The sequence below is a fragment of the Borostomias antarcticus genome (genome assembly GCF_949987555.1).
Source record: "Borostomias antarcticus genome assembly, chromosome: 24".
Classification (NCBI taxonomy): domain Eukaryota; kingdom Metazoa; phylum Chordata; class Actinopteri; order Stomiiformes; family Stomiidae; genus Borostomias; species Borostomias antarcticus.
The window spans coordinates 12,775,887-12,802,682 of record NC_140257.1 but is presented as its reverse complement, the minus strand read 5'-3'; the positions used below and the strand labels follow the sequence as shown (position 1 = coordinate 12,802,682).

Sequence of the window (26,796 nt, the reverse complement as noted above, 5' to 3'; positions counted from 1 at the left end):
AATACCAGACATATCCCAGTCGCATGCACGTACGGGTGCACACGGCCAAAATAAAACTTTGAGTGAAGCCAGCTCCCCGTGTGGGGGGCGCTAGAGACACAGGGTTTGGGGGGGTGTGGGGGGCGCTACAGACACAGGGTTTGGACTGGGGGGTGTGGGGGGCGCTAGAGACACAGGGTTTGGACTGGGGGGTGTGGGGGGCGCTAGAGACACAGGGTTTGGACTGGGGGGTGTGGGGGGCGCTAGAGACACAGGGTTTGGACTGGGGGGTGTGGGGGGCGCTAGAGACACAGGGTTTGGACTGGGGGGTGTGGGGGGCGCTAGAGACACAGGGTTTGGACTGGGGGGTGTGGGGGTACAGCCCAGAGTGCACCAAGCCACCACACAGCCTCCCGAACACAGCCGACCTTTCACCTCCGTTCACTTGGACTTCAGCTCAGGAGCCAAAATGTCATTTTTGGATGGATGGATGGATGGATGGATGGATGGATGGATGGATGGATGGATGGATGGATGGATGGATGGATGGATGGATGGATGGATGGATGGATGGATGGATGGATGGATGGATGGATGGATGGATGGATGGATGGATGGATGGATGGATGGATGGATGGATGGATGGATGGATGGATGGATGGATGGATGGATGGATGGATGGATGGATGGATGGATGGATGGATGGATGGATGGATGGATGGATGGATGGATGGATGGATGGATGGATGGATGGATGGATGGATGGATGGATGGATGGATGGATGGATGGATGGATGGATGGATGGATGGATGGATGGATGGATGGATGGATGGATGGATGGATGGATGGATGGATGGATGGATGGATGGATGGATGGATGGATGGATGGATGGATGGATGGATGGATGGATGGATGGATGGATGGATGGATGGATGGATGGATGGATGGATGGATGGATGGATGGATGGATGGATGGATGGATGGATGGATGGATGGATGGATGGATGGATGGATGGATGGATGGATGGATGGATGGATGGATGGATGGATGGATGGATGGATGGATGGATGGATGGATGGATGGATGGATGGATGGATGGATGGATGGATGGATGGATGGATGGATGGATGGATGGATGGATGGATGGATGGATGGATGGATGGATGGATGGATGGATGGATGGATGGATGGATGGATGGATGGATGGATGGATGGATGGATGGATGGATGGATGGATGGATGGATGGATGGATGGATGGATGGATGGATGGATGGATGGATGGATGGATGGATGGATGGATGGATGGATGGATGGATGGATGGATGGATGGATGGATGGATGGATGGATGGATGGATGGATGGATGGATGGATGGATGGATGGATGGATGGATGGATGGATGGATGGATGGATGGATGGATGGATGGATGGATGGATGGATGGATGGATGGATGGATGGATGGATGGATGGATGGATGGATGGATGGATGGATGGATGGATGGATGGATGGATGGATGGATGGATGGATGGATGGATGGATGGATGGATGGATGGATGGATGGATGGATGGATGGATGGATGGATGGATGGATGGATGGATGGATGGATGGATGGATGGATGGATGGATGGATGGATGGATGGATGGATGGATGGATGGATGGATGGATGGATGGATGGATGGATGGATGGATGGATGGATGGATGGATGGATGGATGGATGGATGGATGGATGGATGGATGGATGGATGGATGGATGGATGGATGGATGGATGGATGGATGGATGGATGGATGGATGGATGGATGGATGGATGGATGGATGGATGGATGGATGGATGGATGGATGGATGGATGGATGGATGGATGGATGGATGGATGGATGGATGGATGGATGGATGGATGGATGGATGGATGGATGGATGGATGGATGGATGGATGGATGGATGGATGGATGGATGGATGGATGGATGGATGGATGGATGGATGGATGGATGGATGGATGGATGGATGGATGGATAGATAGATATATGATGGATGGATGGATGGATGTGTGATGGCCTATGTGATCAATGACAACTCTGATTGATGATTGAACTTGTAAATAAAGCAAACCATGCATTAAAACGTGGATCATGAGGTTTTGTTGTCAAAGCTACTTTATTGACAATATTCACACATTCACATTGTAAGTATATGATATGGACACATCTTTTAAGCAATTTAACTTCTATCTAACAATGCCATCAATGAGAATGTAAAAGTGACAGCAGAGGGCAGTCTCCCCTGGAGGACATCATCTATCATCACTTGCAGGAGGTTTTGCTGTGTGGGATGAGTCAGGCACCCTGAAATTAAGAAATAAATTCCATTTACATTCAAATCCCATTCACACTGTACACATACATACAGAACATTCATACATTACAATCTAAAGACATGCCCTCCACCTTTCCCAACGTTAATATTTCATTTTCCTACTTAATAATTAACATGCATAACCAGAAAGATACATGTCACCATTTATAGCGATAGGAGTGTCTAAAGGATCATGAAAATGACATTGAATGTAAAAGGAACACATACGCATGCCTGACTGAATGTCGTAACCCATTGACCTAATGAAACCAGCATGAGGGGAATAAGGACAAAAGAGATCATTGGGTTTTCATCAGCACCAACAGGTATACAGACAATTCACTATAACTGGAGGCACTTTGCAATCCTGAGACTTGTCCTTATGGTTCAGAGCAACTGGACTTAGTGATGGTGTAGGCTACAGTACAGTGTTGAAACCAAGACTAGACATTCATCTTTTTCTTGTTTGTACTCTTCTTGTTTTTGCCTTTTCTAGTGCTTATGGTCATTTGAAAAGGTGACATTGAAATTGTATGGAAGTTTTATCACCTTTGATATTCTTAATACCATTATTATGTTTTGAAATACTGATGTATGTTGTGAAATACTGATGAATCTATCTAAAAATGTAAGGTTTTCTCTGACATTGTATTATACTCACATGCTCTATATGCCATTTCTCCATGGATACAAGTACCACATGTATACCACCATCCCAGTTTATCACATTTGAACCAATCACTTTCCCCTCTAGGGAGGTATTTCGTTTTTGGAAACGCTTTTATATCATCTCTAGGCCTAAGTCCCTTAGATATTGTACAGGGATCTGATGAAAAAAAATAGTGATATTCTGTAGGTTAATCAATTGCATGGTGCAACTTTTTAATGTAACAACAATAATTAAACTGAAGCTGATGTTTACCTAAACAAGTGGGTATGGGTGTCCACTCTCCTTTACTGTTACACACAACTTTTTTCGGCCCCTGAAGTTTGTGAAGGGAACGGCATTTGTATGTTAATGACCAGTCATCCTGGAAGTCGATATCCCCGTTATCTAAATCTGGGTGAGTTCCACACTCCATAACTGAAAATATATAATGTAGTTAGTCTCGTTTCTCCTTAACAGGCAGACCACATTCAATTCAATTCAAATTCAATTCAAAGTACTTTCTTTTTTAGCTAGGAACTTCTTGTGGAAGACATAATATAACACATGATACACAGAATACATATATTATAAATAATACAATATTATACATATTATATATTAGACAATAAACATTACATTTTACAGATTAAAATATAACACTATGGATAAATGAATAATAGTGCTTCATACAACTTTGCCTGGCAAAGTGCATTAATTCAAGTTCATACTCAATGAGAGTGAGTGATTTGAATTAAAATAGATGCTACTCAGGTGATAGTATGAGATGACATGAATAATGTCTCATTGGAAGCTTAATAGTGTAGAGAGTAGAATCATGGGAACCACATTCCTGATGAACCAGCAATCCCCTCTTTTTTGAATGACCTCTTTGTCAGGTTGATGAGGTTCTGAACCCTTTTCAGTTCAAAATGAGCCCTTAAGGGTTCTATTTGGAACTGTACGGTTCTACAGTGCATCTGGAAAGTATTCATATCCCTTCACTTTTTCACATTGTTATGTTACAGCCTTATTCCAAAATGGATTAAATTCATTTTCCCTCAAAATTCTACACACAATACCCCTTAATGACAAAGTGAAAAACGTTCTTTAGGAATTTTTGCAAATATATAAATAAAATGATATATATATATATATATATATATATATATATATATATATATATATATATATATATATATAATCTCACATGTACATAAGTATAGGGCTTGGGAAAATGTAGTCCCAGACACGACCATCTTGTTTCTACACAGGTGTATCTATTTGTCTGATTGGCTCTACTGCATAGAATCCTATGCAATCAGACGAATAGATACACCTGTGTAGAAACAAGATGGTCGTGTCTGGGACTACATTTTCCCAAAAGCCCTATTAACTCCCTTTGCTATGACACTCAAAACTGAGCCCAGGTGCTTCCTGTTTCCACTGATCATCCTTGAGACGTTTCTGCAGCTTGATTTGAATTCACCTGTGGTAAATTCAATTGATTGGACATGATTTGGAAAGACACATACCTCTTCTATATAAGGTCCCACAGTTGACAGTGCATGTCAGTGCACAAACCAAGCCATGAAGTCAAAGGAATTGTCAGTAGACCTCAGAGACAGGATTGTATCAAGGCACAGATCTGGGGAAAGTTTTAAAAAATTCAGCAGCATTGAAGGTCCCAACAAGCACAGTGGTCTCCATTTCTGAATGGAAGAAGTTTGTAACCACCAGGACTCTTCCTAGAGCTGGCCGTCTGGCCAAATGGAGCAATTGGAGAAGGGCCTTGGTCAGGGGAGGTTACCAAGAACTCGATGGTCACTCTGACAGAACTCAAGCATTCCTCTGTGGAGGTGGGAGAACCTTCCAGAAGGACAACCATCTCTGCAGCACTCCACCAATCAGGCCTTTATGGTAGAGTGGCGATGGAAGCCACTCCTCACTAAAAGGCACATGACAACCTGCTTGGAGTTTGGCAAAAGGCATCTAAAGGACTCTCTGACCATGAGAAACAAAATTCTCTGGTCTAAGGAAACCAAGATTGAACTCTTTGGCCTGAATGCCAAGCATCATGTCTGGAGGAAACCAGGCAGCGCTCATCACCTGGCCGATACCATCCCTACAGGAAACCAGGCACCGCTCATCACCTGGCCGATACCATCCCTACAGTGAAGCATGGTGGTGGCAGCATCATGCTGTGGGGATGTTTTTCAGTGGCAGGAACTGGGAGACGAGTCAGGATCGAGGGAAAGATGAATGCAGCAACGTACGGAGAGATCATTGATGAAGACCTGCTTCAGCGCACTCTGGACCTCAGACTGGGACGAAGGTTCACCTTCCGACAGGACAATGACCCTAAGCACACAGCCAATATAACAAAGAAGTGGCTTCAGGACAAGTATGTGAATGTCCTTGAGTGGCCCAATCAGAGCCCAGACTTGAACCCGATTTCTGGAAAGATCTGAAAATATCAAATGCCCAAAAACAGGTGTGCCAAGCTTGTAGTATCATACTCAAGAAGACTTGAGGCTCTAATTGCTGCCAAAGGTGCTTCAACAAAGTATTGTGTAAAGGGTGTGAATATTTTATTTATATATATATATATTTTTTTTTTTTCATTTTCTCATTATGGGGTATTATCAAATCAAGCAATTCAAAGTGCTTTGACAATAGAAAAAAATAAACAAACAAGGTACAATCTAAAAATGAACACAATAATACTACAAAAAAAGAAAAGAGTAATGAATAAAATATGAAGGGTACAGGGTTTACTGGAATGCAAGGCTAAAAAGTACGTCTTCAGTTTACTTTTAAAAGTCCTTACAGTCTGTGGTGACCTCAGATCCTCTGGCAGGCTGTTCCAGAGGCGAGGGCCATAGACACTAAATGCCGCCTCCCCGTACTTCTTTGTCATCACCTGAGGGACAACCAGGAGGCCAGTGCCAGAGGATCTGAGGGGTCTAGGGGGATTATATGACACTAGCATGTCTGAAAGATATTCAGGTGCTATGCCATTCAGTGATTTATGTGTAGAATTTTGAGGAAAAAAAAGAATTTAATCAATTTTGGAATAAGGGTGTAACTTAAAATGTGGCAAAAGTGAAGGGATATGAATACTTTCCGGATGCACATAGCACCCATTTGAGATTGTAACAGAGTACTATAAAAAGGAAGAGTGTGAGTATATTACACTGTTAAAAATTAATAGGTACTTTAAACACTGGACTTTTTTCAGACAGAATATGTCACTGTCCATAATAGGTTAGTTCAACCCACATTCATTAATAACAAATAATCCAAAAAATGTCAGCATAAGTTTCAATATAGATATTACCTGGTCTGTTCTCTTCACTTGGTGCTGGAGTGGGGAGCTCTGAGGAGAATATTTGCAACAGTTTTCTCCCTAGTTCATAGTAGTCTCTAATGCATGGTTTTCTGCATAATGACTCCATCATGCATAGAGTCAGCATGCAGAAAAGCATTTACTAGCATTAGTTGCTAAGTTCATAAGACAAAACAACAAGCGAAATAAAAGTTAGATGACAAACGGTATCAGTAGTTCCAATTCAGTCCTTGACTTACTGCAAGTGGGTGGTGTGCTCCATCCTCCCGACTGACAGAAACATTCATCACTTCCTTCCAATGTAAAGAAATCCTCACACTTATACTGTACTTTCTCATTCACAGCAAACACATCCTGGTACTTTTGGGTGATTACAGCATGATTCACAAAAGGGGGTTCACCACATGTATCCGACCTCTCTGTAAAGACAATACATGATGAGTGGATGATGTGTGACGTTAATGAGTGAACAGAACTTGACCAGACCATCAGGCAGACCAACAGACTGTTTTGATGGTGAGGAGCAAAAAAAAAAAAAAAAACTTGCCTGTGTAATGTAGACTAACTAGAAAGATAAGTGTTTGTCAGTAGAAATATATTTTATCAAACTATTATTTTTCTCGCCCTAGTTTGAAAACAAGCCTTTCTAAGATTTATATCTACAGAATCATCCCAAACAGGCAGGGATGTGATGGGACCCCTATATTCCACACACATGTAGTCCATGCAGCAAATGTCTCTAGCTGGTGTACACTACAGTACTTCAAGTTATAGGAACAATAACTTACTTTTACACATTACTGTTGATGTCCATTCTCCATTCTCACACTTAATTGTTGTATGGCCATCCAGTTCATATTCTTTCACACAATCAAATCTTGCCGAGTTACCATTTGGGTACCATTTCGTGGGATTTTGTCTGAGTTGAGCATTGGCTGGGACATCTGGGGCAGTGCAGGCATTCAAATCTGAAAAACAATAACTGAAGGTAAATATACATTCAATATGCATAATTCAACTCAGGATGATTAGGAAAGACCTACCTATACATTCAGGTTTGGGTGACCAAGTCCCGTTCTCACAGTTGATAATGGCCCACCAACCCTCCACAGCAGGTTTATAGTCCTTCTCACAGGAATAAGAGATGTTTTCGTGATGAGAGTAACTTTGCTTTTCAGGGACCAAATATCCATTTGGCAAAGTGGGTTGGGAACATTCACTTCCAGAACCTTCCCCTAATGATTGTTTAGAAAATCATTAGTTAGTGCACGGTAACAATGGATTTCCAACACTGAACCAAATCTTAGATGACAGTCTCCTCTGAAATATAAACCAGGTAAACCAGTGATCTTGCAATTGTGAAAGTGTGTGGAAATAGTTGCTGCCCACCAGACTTCACTCCTGGTCCGGAAGCCTACATAGTTTGCAAAGAAGACACAAGTAAAATGAATAGTAAGTAAAAAAAAAGTCTTAGCTCTTACCACCCACTGCCTCAAGACAACTAAGCAGAACCAAGAGAAGACATCTCAGCCCACCCATTTTCTCAGACTTTAGAAGACGACCCATTGTGCCTGATATCAAATGCTACTGTTTGAGAAGTGAGTGTCAATATAACTTGTTCGGTTAATGATACTCCAGGCCAGTCCATATAAGGGGTTTCAAAACATGTAATACGGTAAAAAGCCTTCAGAACCTTTTGAGGACAAAGATTTTGAAATCCCAGTGCAGATGGAATATGGACACATCCATGCCTGTATCTATAATACTGTATAGTGACAGTACAGCCCTCAACCATAGGACTATGCCATGGTCTTCTACTGTATATGGATTTGAATGTGTGCATAGGGTACTGATCCTTCATGTGCAGATTAAGTGTGTGGATTGAGTTCATGTACCGTAACTGATGAACTCAAGTCAACCTCATGTGCTTACTAGTCTCAGACAGGGCTAATCACAGGATTATGGTTCCAAACCCCCTCTGCTACTTTCACCTCCATTTGATCCCCCCCCCCCAAGGTAGAGATGTGTTGGAATCGAACCCAGGGCTTTCACTCAACATGGACGAGTGTCTGACAGACCAAGAGAGATTAATATGAGACCAAATATCACAAGAGTTAAAGGGATTGATGTGTGGTAGACGGGCTTAGGTTCCATTCAGAATTCAGGAAAACTTTATTTCTATGAATAAACACAATCATGTACGTATGAATGAAGTGACACGGCTTTTCTGTATGTATCAAGCAACCCTTACAAATGGAAACCCTTGTTTCAGGTTACAGTACATTTCATTTTCTACACTTGTACAGGAAAAGTGAGGTGTAGCATTGATGATCACTGGCTGTAGTCACATTCGTCTGCATCCAACAGAAATTAATCATTATTTTGGGGAATACATCTACTGTAAATTTTAGAGAAATAATCGGGATGTGCATAAAATTCCAGTAAACACATGCCTATTCTGGCTTATGTCCAACACGGTCAACAGAAATTACTCAATTTCTCTGTGTAATCGTTCACCAAAAATCAATGATGTCCTGGAGGTCCTTGTCTGTGTGTGTATATATATATATATATATATATATATAGGGGGGTGTATATTTATTACCCTCCTCCCAGGCATAAAACTATTGTATGCTTGTATGCAACTGCCATTGCATAACAGAATCCTCAGACGTGTTATAAAAGGACTTCAATCTTTACCGATATAACAATTGCAATAAGTCAGTGTAACATTCCTTTCAAGGGCAATAAAGAACAGGACACCACCAAGGTATCGAGATGTTTGATAAAAATATGATCACCTATTCTTTGCCCTTGGGAAACCTTGATATTAGACCCAAGATCTGTTCTCTTATTTCTGAGGTAAGTTAACCACTACACACGAACACTGGTCGGTTGGTCACTCTCTCTCTCTCACTCACACACACACACACACACACACACACACACTCCCCTCATGTTTTACTCGTGTCTGTTTGTGAGTGGACCCCCCCCCATACTCTTGCAGCCTCCTGATGGGCCTCACAGTCCAGGTTCAAATGAAGAGAGAAGACAAGCATGTTCTGCTACCAGGTGTTTAATTATCCCTTTTCACTTAACAGTTAAAATAAAGCAACGCTCAACATCATTCTGCTCTTCTGCACAACAGCAACAAACAACCCCCCCCACATAAAAAAAAGTATAGAGACAGGGTCCATTGCATGACCAATTTTGCTGCCGTCACCGAAAATATAACATGGTGCCAACTGAAGACGGGGGAATTCACTTCCTGGAACTGTGAAGTCTGAATAAGGAGAAGTGAAAGAGAGACAACTCTGATCCTCTTCAAGCTCTGCTCAAAAAAACGTTTGGCTCTCAGAAGTTTCACCATATTTACATTTTAATTCCATGAAGCATTTACACCACATCTGGTCCGAAGAGTGCACACCTATGCGCTGTTCAACTAAGGCAAAAAGAAAGATTGACATCTGCTGATATGATCTCATATCCCTGTCGTTTTATATGTACCAGCAGTTCCCCAAAGTTTTCATTAAGCTCATATTTCACATGGAACTAACAAGAAATCTATCTCATAGAACATAATAGAACATAATCTAGAACATAGAACATAATAGAACATCCTCCTCTGTTGTGCAACAGCTGTCCCACAAATATAGTTTTGGTATACTTGTTTGACTCAATGACAACCTGGAGAAAACACAGAAAGGCCCAACCTCCCCCTCCCATGCCAAGAGGTCCACACCCGCTGCACTTCTCCAGGAACCCTGCAGGGGGAGCAGGTAGCGTGTTTTTCTCTGTTAGCACAGTAGGGTGCCAACTGAATGGCTGCATCTGGACACGCTTTTTCCAACTGGACCTCCAAAGTGCTGGTTGGGGGGGTAGGGGCTTGGGGGCCCGGTTGGGTTGGGGCCGGCAGACTGTCTCTACACATGGCCTTTCTGTTTGAAATGGTGGTCTTAGTGGGATAAAGGGGTCTGGGCGGGGGGGGGCTTTCATTGTAGCTCAGAATCTCAGGTGTGACTTGTGTTTAACCATGTATCTAATGAGAGGAAGACAAGAGAGGAAGAGGCGTATGAGAAGTTAAAATCTCTGTGGTCAATTATCATTCCACATCTGTTTGAGGCATAGGGTGGTTTGTCGCAGCGCACGCACCTGTCAAGAGTCTCCCAGAAGCGCAGGAAGACGGGCCGGTCCAGGTGGCGCTTGTGGTGGCTCAGCTCCAGCACGGTCACATCCCACTTCTGCACGTTGGGGTCTGTCTTTGCCTCGTCGTACTTTAGGTGGAAGGCTCGGACTGACACACAGACACGCGCGCACACACACACGGTTCAACTCTTGCAATGTGGTTGATGTCTACTTTAGTTCACTGCCATCTCAATAACTGTCGAAGCGAGAGAAATGTCTGACTTACTTTTTGCAAATATGTCCACAGGAGATCCGTCCGGGAGCAGCCAAGGCCAGCCCTTGAACTGCCAGGCAGGACCCTGCACAAACACGGCCACCACGCGGTCCCTAAGGAACACAACACGGTCATCTCAACGTTTTGGTCAATTTATGGTCCGAGACAAAAATGACAATCGGACACTTTCTGCGTTCACGGTTCGCCCGACACTCTGGGCTGGAAACACTCAAACCTAGCTGACATTTCTCCTCCCCACGGTTACTGTGCGCGAGCATAGCCAATTGCACAATGTACGACGGCCTCTTCCGAAGCTTTTACACAGCCAGCCGATCAGACTGCATGACGATCTAAGACGGCATCTGTGACCGTACAAAATTCAGGGAGGCGCAAGACCCAATACGACAAAAAAAAAGAGAAGAGGGTCTGATTGATTAAACTCATGCTTGTGAAGCATAAATTAGCCTCGAGCCCAATTCACACCAACTTGACAGTTGGCCGAACCCAGTGGGCGCGATCCGACCAGCAGGCCATCTCAGTTTGGTGTGAATCCCTCGCCACCAGATGAAGGGAGGGGACGGCCTCACCGTTCCTACGTCGGCCACACCTGAGTGAATCGGCTAATCGGCTGCGGTCGTTAGATCGTTCCAGCTTATTAAGGAAGCCGTTAAGTCCTGGTTTCGTCTCAGGGGACTCGTCTAGCACAGTTTTGTTCTGTGTAGTCCTTCACGACTGTTACTTAAGCGCACATTGAGACCAGGCGTCACTTAATTCTCGCTCGATTTCAATCTGGGCAGTAGCGTGCTACGCAGGGTCTTCTTGTCCTCGCTCACCAGTCCTGCGGGGCCAGTTTGAGAGGCTGGTCGATGACCCTGTAGGGCACGGTGACGCTCACGACGGCGCCCCCGGGCTGGACCTGGTCCTTGCGTCTCTGGAGCAGGACTTCGTTATCCCGCTGGATCCCCTGCTTCTTCTTCTCGTCCGACGTCACAAACCTGGCAGGGGCGTGAGGGAGGGGAGAGAGTCGCATTAGAATCCTGCGGTCCGTTACAATCCGCGAGGACTGATAGCGGTTAAGAACCGTGGTGTACGAAGCCAAACGTGCTAGGCCAGGAGAGCCTGGCGGTCCCTAGAGTAGCTGGGTGTTTGCTGACTGTCAGATCAAGAAAACCAACGCCCCCGGACGAGGGAAGGGTTAGGAGTTTCCTCCTCTATCTGCTATCTGGGACGGTTTCCTCCTCTAGCCTGGCTCGGACATTCTGTCCATCACACCTTAGCCTCTTGCACACAATGCTAACTGCACATTAAAGACGCTAATACACATTAAATCACAATATATGGACAAAGCCCCCCCAGAACACACACACACACACACACACAATACATCATAGCAGCTGCCTTCCCCAACTTATGATGGATTTGTTATAAATTGGGGATTTGTTTGTGTTTGATTAAACAGCAATTATACCACTGATGTGTGTACCTGTGTGTGTGTGTTATTCCCCTTTGAGGCCAAGGTGGTGACAGGCTGAGCATTTCATTTATTAGCTGTGCTAAGGCTGCAGTGGAGGTCAAGTATCTCTAGCCACACTTCAACCACCTTGGACAAACTGAAGCATGGATAAAGTGGCTGTCGTTAGGGTTGAACTGGTCGTAGGGCTGTCAACTGAGCACAGAAATGATATTCAACTTTCTCTTTAATATTTTCTGAAAATATTCATTCATATATTCATTTATTGGTATTATAATTATGCATAGAAAATGGTGGATAAAGTGGAACCCCTTCTAACCACAAGAGGGCACTCTCCGCCTATAGTCATTAACAGGCACCAATGGAACTTTCATGGCAGTCAGTGTTCAATGGTTTTGCTGATTGTTGGCTATGTTGAAAAGATTGAACACTAACATAATGTGCTTTGGCATGATTAGAAGATGGGTGGGACTCGGGAGGCTGTGTGACGCGCGCTGCTTTCCGGTAGCTTACTAATTGAATCTACGTTTTGATGATCGATTATGTATTTTCTCCCCAAAGTCGACGACTGGTCAAAGTTCAAGTATTTATTTCACAGTAGGGCTGCACGATATTGACAAAAACGTACACTGCAGCAATATACTTTTTTGTGATATATATTGCGATATGTAAAACAAGGCATGGGAGTCCCCGATTAGTTCTCGTCATCTTCTCTAATCTTGCTAATTGCTTCCTGTGCTGTCGCCAGGCTGGATGTTCATTGGTGCATTAGCGCCTCCTACTGTTCAGAAGCTATATCTCAGTAGGCATAGCAGGAAAAAGAAATTGCAGGCCCAGCGATGTGACTATTTCGCAAGCGCGCATCGCAATGACAATGTGTAAACGATATTGAACAGCCCTATTTCACAGCTGGTCGCGACTACTAGTTTGTTAGACAATGGCCTTGCAAACACCCTTCAAGTGCTGTGCCACTTGCACTTATAACCAAGGCTGACAGTTTCCCTGTCACGGTTTTTGCCATTGGAGTTTTGTTGCAACTTTTAGAAGTCCGACACATTAAAATAGCCTGTTTTCCCAACTGCGTGAGACTAGGACTAGCATGGCCCCAGAACTGCTGGAGTTTCGGGGTCTGACCAGACTAGAACTCCACGCCAACCTGGACCAAAGGGTGGCCACGCACTCACTTGAGGTCCTGCAGGAGGTCCTTGGCGTTCAGCATGGTGATGAGGGACGTCGTGGCCGCCGGAATGATGACGATGGGAGTCCGAGAGCCTGCGAGCACATAGGAGCGACACGCCTCCCTCGGGTGAGAACTCTTTCTATCAAGACCGCGTGACAGAAATGGAATGCACCAAAAATACATTCTAGGGCACACACTCGGCAGCACAGGTCTATGATGGCAGAGACACACCCACAGATACCACTAGGCTCAGTAGTGTTCCTGTAACGTTAGTCCATACCTTTCTTCTGATTCGGCGGCGGCCTGGCTTGTGAGACTAGAGGGAATAGAAAAGGGAGGGGGGGGTCAAAGATGAGCAGACACAAACAAGTGAGACGTAGCCTACTGTACTAACAATTGGCAGCAGGTTGACTGAAATGGTTAGACATCACAAAACTAAGACATTTGTGGTATCTGCCTCGCCAGACACAAAAATAGATAAGCTGCTGTGTTTCTTCATTGCTCCCATCCCTTTTTGAAGTTGTTTTTTCTTTTAACCAAAGCCACAAGATGTCACTGACCCAGAACGTGTGATGATGTGTGCTAGCTGGTGCCAGGAAAAAAAAAAAGTGCCAACAAGAGTAAACATGTTGTCCCCCACCCATGATGCATGGTGCTTTGTGGTAATGCAGGAGGTGATATATTCCTCCTGAATATGAATATAATAAACTCAGTATGAGAAGTAGCTAGAAATCCAGAAAACCAAACTAATGACTACAATTGAGGCCTATAGACCAATAACCATATATGTGCATTTAGACTTTTAGGGGAGCGTTTGAACAGATGTACAGACCATCCTAATAATATTTTCCTTCCCCTCTCTCTCTCTTCCACCTTTACTGTCTGTCCTTACACTGTCCTATCCCAATAAAGGAGAAACGCCCTTAAAAATAAAAAAATAAAAAATAAAAATATGAATATAAAAAGACTTAGGTCAGAGTGTGAGACACAAGGCTACTGTATATGGAGCAAGGCTCCGAACCGGTTCAAGGAACGGAAACGGAAAACAAAAACGAACGGTATTTTACGAAGAACAGAAACAGGAACGAAAACTCTTTAATTTTCTCTTTAATTGTCTTTAATTGTTCCAGAACAGAAATGTTAATTTGAAATCTTTAAAACCGGTTAATAACGTTATTTTTTCGTTCTTTGTAATAGGCCTATATAACTTAAAATAATTTAAAAAAAGAAAAAAAAAAAAAAAGAGAAGCTGAGCCTTTTATGGCCGAATAGGCTAAATTAAATTAATTACATTTGTAGCCTACATCTTGTCCTGTTTTTGTAATGTAGCCTAGGCCCCTAAATCTGTTATTTCACAGTCGGGATCTTAAATGCTTGCTTAGCGAAATTAGGAGATTTAGATATTACAACAACACACCATAGCCTAGTTCAGACGTTTATGGTATGGTTAGAGATTATTAGCGTGTGGATACAGTCGTAGCCTATACCATATAGGCCTAGTGCCTTCTGAATAGGCCACAAGTAGGCCTAACGAAGCACTCCGTTGAATGGCTCTAACTTCCAGTCAGGTAAGGGCTTTTTATCGGCCTAGTGATCAAGAGATAGGCCTATTAAATGTTTTGCACTAAATTATATTTGCTGTCGTATAGGCATACAAGCCGCAGCAGTCTGGTGGATGTCTCTGAAATGTGTATCGCCACAAGAGAATATTTTTGTTTGCTATCTCAACTAAAATTTTATTTATAGAGCACATTTAAAAACGACTGTGGTCGAGCAAAAGTGCTGTACAGGTAGGTGGCAAGACATAAGTTAATACATAATAAATAAATAACATAAAACATTATAAAATGAAATAAAAAACAATAGGCCTACAGGCGCGGAATAAAATAGCTTGCAGCAACAGTACAAGAAAATATTTTAAAATAGGATGATGAGCTATGATGATGACTTATGATAGACCTGCGCATAGTTTACGGTGTGGATTAAGGGCATACGGGAATAGGACTAATGTTGCGTATTTTTTGTAAGATAATCAACAAGGCTTCACTACAGCACACATCACCAAGGCTAATATTGTTGGCAATAAGGCCACCACAACCCTAGACTTGTTGATTATACCTTACAAGAAATACTGAAGGCCTATAGTCTTGAGTCTTAATAGGCTAACACCCCTGGAACGGTGAATGAAACGTTATTTTTCGTTCTTAACCGGTTCAGGAATGCTATGTTGATGGCGGAACACGAGAACGGAAACGTTAAATATGCTGGTTCTGCTCGGAGCGAACCGATTTAAAAATTATTTCGTTTTTAAGCCCTGAAATGGAGTGAGCTAGGATACTGTGGTAATGTGATATACGTTGGGTGATTAGTTTTATGAGATCAAATCCTATTTAGACCGGTATGGTCCTTTAAGCATGTTTTTACGACATGAGAAGAGGCGTTCTGTGATAGTATGATTATATGTTTTTTTTTTAAGTTTCAAACTGCCGTATCCCGTGGAAAGACGGGTGAGAAGTCGGGATGTTCTGACCTGGTCTGGGGACGGGCTGCAGGGCTGGGGTCTGTGCCTTCCTGGCAGACGCACCCTCCTGGAAAGAGAGAGAACAGAAGAGAAACACCGGTTGAGATATAAAGAACAAGTTGGTAGTACAAGTTGGTAACTAGCTTCAATAAAAGGGCTGTCCCCTGAAAGTCGACGAGTCGAATCACACACACACAGGCGACTCCATATTTGACTCTTCTCAAAAGGCTGGTTTCCTCTGGAAACAAATAAAGTTTGCCACTAGAGCGCTGGTTTGTACACCCGTAGATGCAACAGCCAGACATCTTGATGGTATATAACACTAGTCTTTCTCACAATCTTCGCGGTGCTAGGCAGAGCACTATCCACTCGGCCACCACTGACCTGGGAAATCTGTGGAGTCTTTTTGTTTTGATGTTCTGGGACCACTGCCTCTTGTGGTAGCAACATAGAACTGCAGGTCAACAACGGACTGCAGGTCAACAACGGAGGGGAGGGACAACCCGACATTCACTCTTCTAGGTGCGCTGGCTTACAGCCAACGCACAAATACACACACACATACACACACACTAAATATGCACACACCCCACACACACACACACACACACACACACACACACACACACACACACACACACACACACACACACACACAGAGTGTCTGAACGTGACAACTAGTGACAACTGCCACTGGGCTGTGGTTGACTGGATAACGGCTGAGGTATCCACAGTCTGGAAGACAAGATCAACCCATTTCGCCACATGCTTTTGTTCGTCTATCTGAGGGGCGGGAGTGAATGCAAATAGGTCAGCGGGAGGGTGCAGGGTTTTGTTGAGCTGTGTGTAAGGTCTGATAAGACTGTTCCAGGCTTGGTGACGGCACACTACGCACAGTACACCCCTCCCCCGGCAGCAGCAGTGATGGGGGGGGGGGGGGTTGGTGCGTAGTGTGCTGTCACCAAGCCTGGAACAGTCTTATCAGACATTACACACAGCTCAACACCCTGCTCCTCCCGCTCGTCTCCTCAGAGCCCCTTCCCCCTGGCCGCTCATACTGGACAAGAGGCAACGCAGCCATACGTCAACGCAGAGAGAGGGAGGGAGGGAGGCACACAGAGTAAAGAATGTGTGTGGGGGGAGAGAGAGAGGGGGGGGGACAGACAGTGAGAGACGCGGAACAGAACAACGTTCATCTGAATCCGTCCTGCCAAGCAACGCGAGGTAGCGACTGGAGCGTGCAGAGAGAGAGAGAGAGAGAGACGGTGTGTGCGTGTGTGTGTGCGTGCGTGCACCTCAAGCTTCAACCGCAGCCTTTCGGCAGCAGCGTATGGCTCGCACCGAGCAGCGCGGCTCGCAGCCACGGAAGGAGAGAGCGCAGCAGCGACGGCCCCCTCTACAACACACGTTCATCGGAAAAAAGGAGCGCAAATATGAGCTACCCCTCCATGGGTGAGTACAGGCCAAAACGGAGAGCCGTTCACTTGAGACCCGGGGAGGCGTTTCAGTGAGCAGCAGATGAGGGTGAGCAGAGCACCGGGACAGACATGGCAGAGGAGGCAGGTTGGACGACAGCAGAGACTTAGCCACCTACGGCTAAAAGGTCCCCCAGGAGAGAGAGGCGGAGGGGGTGGGGGGGGACACAGTCCAGTCACATAGTGTGCGCATATGTACGTACGAACGTACATGCGCATGCACGCACACACACACACACACACTATTGAGGAGCATATTGTTCACTTAAATTAGCATTTGGATGTGCCTTTGTAGAACAGTGTGGTTAGGAAGGAACTGTGCATGACCCATAATAGCAGTCTGATGTGCCTTTATAAAAGTGTGGTTAGGAACGAGGTGTGTGTGACATAAAAATCTCACTTTGAGCCAACTCATGATACTGGATACCAGACAATTGGCAAATAAGATGACATTCACCGATGGCAGTGGCCGATGTTTCACCCAAATATTTTTTGTTGGGCATGTAAGTACTTAAAAATCCTTCTCATTGAGTAGGTAATGATGTATAATTGTCTTACTGATGCGACTGATGAGATAACCCTAATAATTAGTTCACTTCCAGACAGAGAGATGCTTCCAATAGACGCCATGGACGTTGGTGTTTATTAATAAAGCATACTAAGTTTACAGCTGCTTCGCTTTAGGCTTAGGCACAAGACATACAGAACATACTGTACTTTGCGTAGTACAGATTAATACCGGAAGCGAGCATTCAAGGAAAAGCGGGTGTAGGTCAATCCTACATGGCCGTGATTTCTGTGGTTATTTCAGTATACACTCTGTGGCCTAAATACGTCAGCTAAAGTGATGAATCCTACAGAAACTACTTCAGTAATTCTAAAGCAGGCTAAAAATGCTTTTGGTTATTTTTCACAAAAATAATCTTTATCACGTGAAAGGTTATATTAAAGTCCAGGTTAACCCAGTTCAAATTTTTGTTATGAGCTTCACACACCACAGGAAAACATGTCATTAACCACCCAGCCAAATCTGAGTGATTAAAAATGTCGCTAAGTATATAAAATACGGCTTCAAAATCGGTTGAAAATCAGCAGCATTCTCTGGTCTGAGACTGTGGGGGCGTGTCTGCTGAAGGCACCGAAGCCACACCCAATTGCGTGGGGAGGGGGTGTGGAGGGAAGAACCTGTCAAATAGTACCGTTCTCTGGTCTGCAGATTGTCACACTGGCACGCCGTCTCTTTTGTGGTAGGAAGGCACAGCTTTGTGAAAACAGAGAGGAGTTGAAATTACACTTGTCTAATGAGTCAAACGCACAGATGCTTCCTCCTAACCTACCTCCTGACAAACAACACAGGTAAAACTGTAGCTACTCTATACCAACGCGCCAGTGTTACTGCCCTTAGATGCAAAATACAAAAACAGGCAACGGGGAATGTATGAGTCTGTCCCTATTTTCTCCCTGCCACCTCCGGACCCATTCCTATCCCTCCCAGGCGATCCTGTCGTCCCTTGGGATCAATGAAAAAAGTTGTTTAAAATGTACCTTTTAGTCACTGGCTTGAACAGCGCTGATAGCGCGAAGAAGCGTACACTACCGGAGTTGATAATCGGGACAGACTTATCCACTCTCGTTGGCAATGTTATGTGTGAGAATAACGAGCACTCGGCTTCAACTTTCCCGCAACATATCCAACAGAACTGGAATGTTCAGCCAGTAGCCGCCGAGCACCGCTTCACTGGGAGAGGGTGCGTCTTTCTCCAGCTGCAGCTGGTCTACCTAACCATCCCCCTCGCTCCTGCCTCCCGGTCTCCCGCTGGAGAAATATACTGTAACCATTACCGGTGAACCCATACGCACATCAGGTGCCACAAATATGGCAGGCAGTTTCTGTATAGTTAACGCTTATAGTCATAATATATCATCCGTAACGTTATTTGGTGGGTGGTCGCCTGGTCGGTGCTGCTAGCTATGTTAGCTAGACTAAGGTTATATACACACTCCCATCTGCAACAAACTACATAGCTAATGTTAGCTATAATTCCTCCTAAGATTACATATAATTCATCATAGCTGATATTACCACATAAATGTCAAGACACATATTTTGTATATTAACGTAGCAGTGTATTTTCCTATTGCTTACGTTACCTAGCTAACGTTATAACGTTAATTAGCTATAAGCACACAAGGCAGCGGTGTCGGCAACAAAGGTTGATGCGACAGGAGGAGAATGGAGGCCGGGGAGGGAGATGGTTGGCTCCGCCGAATTCACCAGGACCAGTCGTGAGTCCGTGAAACCCAAAAGCCTCATATTATAATTGCAGAAGCTTTCGGGAGTGAAATGTTTGCTGCAGAGGCGGGCGCTAGCGGTAACAGACTCCTCTGTAACACCATGGCTCTTCAAAAATGCTAACCATTTGCTTCTCATTTCAGCTTTACTCGGGAGTTGAAAGAAGGAGACCTTATCATCCCATTCCTGCTGGCATCCAGGAAGGATGCATTTTCGTTTAGTTTTATGCATAGGCATTGCTAACTAAAAAGAACTAGCTAATTCTAGACTGCTGGTTAAAACTAGCTAATTCTAGACTCAAGATTGAGCAGGAGAACCGAAGATTCAAATCCGTTCTAGCTTTATATAGTGTTAGGGCGGGGATATGCTAAGAACACTGCTCTACGTCATCAAGTACCATTTTAAGCCCGCCCAGAAAATCCAGAAATCAAAACTGGTTAAAAACACAAAACTGGTCTAACTTCACAATTCAGTACTACACATGGTTCATCCCATTTTTACATGTTATCAGCAATGCATCACTAACACATAGAATGTGTTTTCAAGCAAATCTCTGATTTTGGTTAACTGGGACTTTAAAGGTTGTTTCGTACATTTGTATGAAAAAGATAAAGGCTCAAAACTGCCTATAACACTATTGAAAACATCTTGCTGTTTAGCTAGGAGTCTCTCTCTGTATAACACTCAAATTACCTATATTTCGGACAGAGGGACTTTGTTTGAAGATGCAGCCTGTTGGCACAGTGGAAATGGGAGTGTGTTTAATGAGTCACTAGTGATAAGGGAGTGTGTGTAATGAGTCACTAGTGATAAGAGAATCAGCCACACCTGTGCACTGGCACCACTTGCAGAGCAGCAAGCAATACCCACATCAACTGATTGCAGGGAGAGAAGCCTATTCAGTGATGGATGGTGCATGACCATAAACTAGGCAAACAGTTGTACAATCAATAGGCTATATTATAGGCTACAGTCAAGCCGGAAAGTCTGCGCACCCTTTTCACCTTCTCCATGTTTTATTACGTTACAGACTTATTCTACAATAGATCATTTTTATCTCAGAATTCGATACAAAATGAAAACAGGTTAAGACATTTGTGCTAATTTATTAAAAATCTAAATGTAAAATAACATATGTACACGAGTGCGCACACCCTTTGATATGGCACTCAAAAGTGATCTGAGGTGCATTTTGTTTCTACTGATTTCTACTGCTTGTGATGTTTCTACAACTTAATTGGAGTCCATCTGTGGTAAATTCAATTGATTGGACATGATTGAAGATTGCCAACACCTGCCTATATAAGGTCCCACACTTGACAGTGAAAATGTTAGAGCAAACTAGTGTCTTGTTATACTCTCCATCGCAAACACACGCCCTCGAAAACATTACCCCTCGCTAGGGATGGGTATCGGGAACCAGTATATTTTGGTACCGGTACATCATTGGGTCAGTACTGAAATATTGATAAGCACATAGACAAACAGTGCTGCCATCAGTAATTAACGCGTTAATATCATAAATCAGCCAACGCAGCTGGCATTCGTCCCCTAATGACGGCAAAGCTGCCGGTGTCAGGCGATGATGTCGCATTGTTATTGTTTGTCTCTCGAGGATGTAGGCATAGTGGCGGACAGGGTAAAATGGTACTTCACCAAATCAACCGACAGTGCTAAATGGGAAAAAAATAAATAATAATATGCAAACTCACGAATAACAAGTTTCACATTCATATCAGACACCCTCATACCTGCTTTGCCTGCACAGAAAGTCCTATTGACCCAGGCAGTGTATGAGTCCCAAAGTAGTAGAGTATCGATAAAAGTATCGGTATCAATAAGAAATATTGGTTTCAATACCGATATCAATAAAATCCTAACGATACCCATCCATCCCTACCCCTCGCCCTGCACTGCCACAGGCTACTCTCCCTACTATTGTACTATTTTTCTTACTCGCCAAAGTCATCCCTCTTGATTTGATACCCAATTCAGACCAGTGTTTCCCATACATAGATCTAGCAGTGGTGGCCGGCCACAGTTTATGGATCTCCCGCCAAAGTTTCATAATGAGCCACCTTCTTTGCGGTTGTGTGCTGGTGGGGCAGCAGTATCAAACCAGCTGACGCTAACAGGATGGCCAGGCTTTAAGGACAGACTGCAGCACATCATCCGCTCCTCATCACTGGGTGAGGGTGATCGGCTGTAGACTGTGTAGACTGCCATTCCTACAGGACCTACATGCAGTCGCCCTCCTCCCCATTCACTCTATACCCCTTGCACCACTTGCACACGACCTCTGATTGTTCCACATACCTCAACGACACATTACACACACTGCATACATATAACATCTATCACACACACTACACTATCACACAGCGGAGTGAGGAATCAGATTTCAGTTTCAATTCACGTGAAGAGTAGGGAGAGGGGAGGGGGAGGTTATGGCTAATAGCCTCTCATGGCTAGCTAGCCTAGCTAATGTTCAGCTAGCCAAATGTTGGCTGTTCAACTAACCTAACCTAGTGGCTGTTGCCATTAACTAGCTGGCTAGCTTATTCTACCAGTATCATTCAGGGCTCTAAGCTAACATTTTTCATTAGGAGCACATGTGCATAGATGTACACATGAGCACATGTACATCCACTTTGCCGGTTGAATGGGCTTCATTTTCTTCATTTTGTTAACGTTACTGGCAGGGGCATTCGGCGTCTGCACAGTCGTTTTTGAGTGAGGGCAGCTGAGCTGTTATCGCGCGTCATTACGAGAGTTCTGCGTGCAGGTTGCAGTCATGGGACTTGTAATAAAAAAATAAAATAGTTGTGGGACTTGTAGTTTTGTATACAGTTGCGCGAAACTTTGATTCTAGTTTGATCCAATTTGCATGGATTTATTTTAGGCGCAAAATGCGAGTGTAATAGTTGGAAACCGTACTCGCACAGTGTGCTCCTAAATCATTTTTTCTGATCGCACAAAACTATTTTTAGTCGCAAATGCAAGTAAAATGGTCGCACCTTAGAGCCCTGAATCACGAGTTGGCTGATGAGGTTGTTTCACTCACACTTCCTTCCTAACCACATTGGTCTACTAAGGCACGTGTGGCCTGTCCCCTTTTACAGCTGTCAACTATTCTGGTTGACACGTGATGGATGAGTCTGTGCCTCCATTAATGTGGCAGCACCCCCTCCCTCCTATCCACCCACGCACGCCACTGACTACATCTCTCAAGGAAGTCACACAACTAATGACAGAAAATTCTCTCTCACTCACACCCCAGGGGAGTGTTTCAGTGTTGACTTTCAGTTTAATGAAGAATAATGTGTTTTCTCCTCCCTCAAGATAAACGCCGCCTCCCGCTGCCGAAGATTCTACTCCATCCCCTGAGAGTGAAAGCTGGTTAAGACTCCTGGGCCATGACTGAAGACTCTCATAAAGCCCAGCAGGCGACACCTCCCGATGTAGGTCCCTCAGGTTCCCCTTTAACACACCACTCTTCTGTCACCTGAGACCAGGGTTGGGCCCCGCGTAGCACCGCCTCCGTTGGCCTGACCTGAGACAGGACAGGGGACGGGACAGGGGGTGGTCGGTAACTGCGTTGCAGCCATGCGGTGGAAACGGCGCCACTGCCGATCAAACATCGTCGGCCTCCTGTCTCTCCTGGGGGTCCTGGTCATTTTGAGTCATCAGGATTGGCTGACCGGTTCGCAGTGGTGGAGGGACCACCCCACCGACTCTTCCATAGGGGGCCTGCTGCACTCTGGGACCAAAGGGAACCACAGCTCCAAGCTGACTCTGTGGAGGGGCGTGCCGGAGCCCCCTGTGTCCCCAAAGACTGCTGCCGGCTCCCCTCGAGAGGACACCCCCTCTCCCAGGGGGGTGACAGGACTAGTGAACTCCCCGGCGGCTAACGCTAGCCTGAGCAAAGAGGCCGGGCTAGGTGACCTGCTGACCTCAGAACCCTACCCTTACATCATCAACGAGCCTGACAAGTGCCCAGAGGAAGAGCCTGCACCCTTCCTGGTGCTGCTGATCGCCACGGAGGCCCGGCAGGCGGAGGCCAGGGACGCTATCCGACAGACCTGGGGGAACCAGAGCGTGGCCCCGGGCCTGGGCTTCGTACGCCTCTTCCTGCTGGGGGTCAGGGAGGGGGAGCCGGGCGGTCCGCAGCAGAGCAGCCTGGTGGCCGAGAGCCGGCAGCACCGCGACATCATCCAGCAGGACTACCTGGACACCTACTACAACCTGACGGTCAAGACCCTGATGGGAATGCGCTGGGTGGCAATGCACTGCCCGCGCGCCAGCTACGTCATGAAGACGGACAGCGACATGTTCGTCAACACGGAGTACCTCGTCCACAAGCTGCTGCGGCCCGAGCTGACGCCCAGGAGGGGCTACTTCACAGGTTACCTGATGAGAGGCTACAAGCCGAACCGCAATAAGAGGAGCAAGTGGTACATGTCCCCGGAACTCTACCCCGCCGAGAAGTACCCCACCTTCTGCTCCGGCACGGGGTACGTACTGTCAGGAGACCTGGCGGGGAAGATCTACAGGGCATCGCTCGGCATCAGGCTGCTGCACCTGGAGGACGTCTACGTGGGCCTCTGCCTGGCCAAGCTCCGAGTCGAGCCCACGCCTCCGCCCAACGAGTTCCTGTTCAACCACTGGCGGGTGTCCTACACAAGCTGCAAGTACAGCCAACTGATCACCTCGCATCAGTTCCGTCCCAACGAACTGCTGAGGTACTGGCAACACTTGCAGAGCAACAAACACAACGCCTGTACGAACTCGTCCAAGGACAAGCTAGGCAGATTTCGCCAGAGTGGACTGCAGGGAGTGAAGCCTGCTCAGTGATGGAGAGGGAATAACCAGACACTATAGGCAAAAGTCATAAAATCTGTCCTATACAATAGACTACATTTGAATTAAGTAAAAAAAAACAAAAAAACATTTAGTCTGTCTATGCAAATATGAATTTTCAGTCCTTCTGCTACACTTCCACTTGGTTCAAAACAACCAAGACATGACCAGACAGTTCTATTAATAATTTTTCTTACTACATCGCCAAATTCATCGCTCTAAATCTGATACCTTATGGGCCCAATTCAGATCCAAGAAACTCTGGAGTCACAACTCCAGAAACTCCAGAGAACAGATTCAATTGGGAACATTTACTTCCATAAGTATGTGTATGTGTATGTATGTGAATCTGGGTCTTGACTATTTGACTATGTACTGTGCATTACATGTCTGAAGACATTCTGTTGCAATGGTTGAAATAGTTAATAAATAATTTAGGATTTCAAATGGCCTTTTGGGGTAAACCACAATGTGGGAGCAATAAAAACAGCAATTTCATAACATATTTGGGTAATAACAGTTTCATAACAGCCTCACAGTGTAACCTACGCTAAAAGTAGAAGTGGCAGTGAAAGGTTGTGCAACCAAAATGCAGAAGGATGAGAGAACTGGGATAAGAAACTCATGTGATGTCCATTAGAAGGTTATGCAACCTGAAATTTAACTTGGAGACAATTCAAGTAGCCAGGCACACCATAATCTGCTGATATTTTCCCCACCAATCAACTCACATGAAAATACAGGCCTACAACATTGGTGATTTTATGAGTGTAACCCAATCAAAATGACTGTTATTGTCACTGCATTTATTATGTACAGGGGAGGATACTAGTGTTGCACGATATACCGGTACCAACGGTCTACCGCGGTGCCAAAACGTGACGGTGCCAACTATACTATAAGCTCTATACAACGGTACTACCGCTGAATACGGTACTACCGGTGAACACAGCAGGGGGACAATGTTACCTCTGTTCCCAAATTCACTGGTTTCTGCTAATGAGAAGACTGGCTCGCGACACCGTTGTGCAGCTCCCAATTTGTTGACTCGCGCACACATCTCCCCAGTCACTGGCTCGCGACACCTTTGTGGCAGCTCCCAATGTGTTGGCTTGCGCACACATGCAACTCCGCAGTCACAATATATTGACGTTTTCTGTGTATGTCTGGGCGCGAGCCAGTCTTGTTCTCAGTAGGCTATCGTAATGTCAGAAGCGTTCCCTAGCTCCGAGTCCACACCATCAAATGTAACATTATTGAAACATAACTCTAAAAGTTTAATATGGAACTATTTGGGTTTTAAACCAGATAAACAAGGAAACGCTATAGATGATGGCCGTCCGTTGTGCAGGCGATGCGGCAATGCCGTATAGGCAAAAGAAGGCAACATCTTAATAAAGCATCTAGAATCTCGTCATCCAGACCTTGCACCGGAATACAGACGAGCTAATGAGGTTAGTATGACTTTAGCAGTGTTCTTGCCATTAGCTAATATTACAAAAATGAATGAATACACCTCTTAGCTAAAGCTTGTGCTGCTGTTGCTAGCTAGCCAGCCAAAGCTAGCCAGCTGGCTAGTTAACGAAGTAACGTTAGCCTACCTGCTGTCATGTCGTCATGCACAGCTGTTGAATGAAAATTGTTGTCCTCTTATTCCAACTCCAAACTCCTTAAAATAATGTGAGCTAGATTATGTAGGCTGAGACGAATCCAATGATAATCCAATGATATCCACCTATTGACATTTGGTCATTTGTTCTGGTTTTGACTTTCACAGTCAGTAAGTGCTATGTCTAACAGGTGTCACTGCATTGCTCGTCAGTATCGCTTCCGCCCTCACTGGGTCCTCTAACTCACAAACACACAAAAAACACTTTTTATCAACACTGCTTTGTGCTAAAGACTATAGACTTTCAACGCCATCAGATCGCAGTACTGCACACACTACACAACTTCTCTGTCTTGAAATTAGGTATCTTGGAAGTCATGGTAGGTCTCATACTACATGGCCACAGAGGGTCACACATTACAAGATGATTCACAAGGAAGAATCCCCGATGAGTCTGGTCGCATCGGGGGACTCTCTCAGATCGCGTCACGAGCAGCTCACACTACAAGATCCACACTGACGGGTGCGTGCTACGATTTGCTTCTGAGCTGGGCCAGTTGTTTGCACCATCAGCTAGCAACGCCACTGGAAAGATGGCAGTGAAATGGCGCATGTAGCCGGGAGTTTATACTGAGGAGTGAGTTTAACCAATTCAG

The 26,796-nt window shown here is 45.0% G+C and overlaps 2 protein-coding genes and 1 long non-coding RNA gene across 4 annotated transcripts in view; 1 reads left to right on the top strand and 2 right to left on the bottom strand.

Annotated features, from left to right (window-relative positions):
• Nucleotides 1–2,120: 2,120 nt before the first annotated feature.
• LOC311325356 lies at nt 2,121–7,966 on the bottom strand. Of its 2 annotated transcripts, none has more exons than XR_014631008.1 (9): nt 7,814–7,966; nt 7,376–7,567; nt 7,121–7,300; nt 6,572–6,751; nt 6,324–6,362; nt 3,260–3,421; nt 2,999–3,163; nt 2,566–2,597; nt 2,121–2,327 (listed from the first exon to the last, which is right to left on the bottom strand). It is a non-coding gene; the product is annotated as an uncharacterized lncRNA (long non-coding RNA). The 2 variants fall into 2 exon arrangements; XR_014631009.1 differs by having other exon boundaries at nt 7,722–7,865.
• A 1,440-nt stretch (nt 7,967–9,406) lies between these two features.
• Nucleotides 9,407–26,796, bottom strand: part of cdc73 (cell division cycle 73, Paf1/RNA polymerase II complex component, homolog) — a gene marked incomplete at its 5' end in the record, with an annotated part of 28,513 nt that continues 11,123 nt past the window's right edge. The window contains 7 exons of the mRNA XM_084457802.1: nt 9,407–10,371; nt 10,485–10,626; nt 10,744–10,844; nt 11,565–11,726; nt 13,387–13,474; nt 13,663–13,698; nt 15,913–15,970. Coding sequence (XP_084313928.1) covers nt 10,335–10,371; nt 10,485–10,626; nt 10,744–10,844; nt 11,565–11,726; nt 13,387–13,474; nt 13,663–13,698; nt 15,913–15,970 — 624 coding nt within the window. The 3' untranslated portion in view covers nt 9,407–10,334. The remainder of the gene's footprint in view (nt 10,372–10,484; nt 10,627–10,743; nt 10,845–11,564; nt 11,727–13,386; nt 13,475–13,662; nt 13,699–15,912; nt 15,971–26,796) is intronic.
• Nucleotides 17,105–24,933, top strand: LOC311325120 (beta-1,3-galactosyltransferase 2). The gene is made up of 2 exons (XM_084457778.1): nt 17,105–17,355; nt 23,014–24,933. Exon 2 carries the CDS (start codon nt 23,278–23,280, stop codon nt 24,523–24,525), a length of 1,248 nt encoding a protein of 415 aa, XP_084313904.1. The 5' UTR covers nt 17,105–17,355; nt 23,014–23,277; the 3' UTR covers nt 24,526–24,933.

Excerpts from the sequence above, each read along its gene's own strand:
- LOC311325120 (XM_084457778.1), top strand. The coding sequence starts at position 23,278 with ATGCGGTGGAAACGGCGCCACTGCCGATCAAACATCGTCGGCCTCCTG.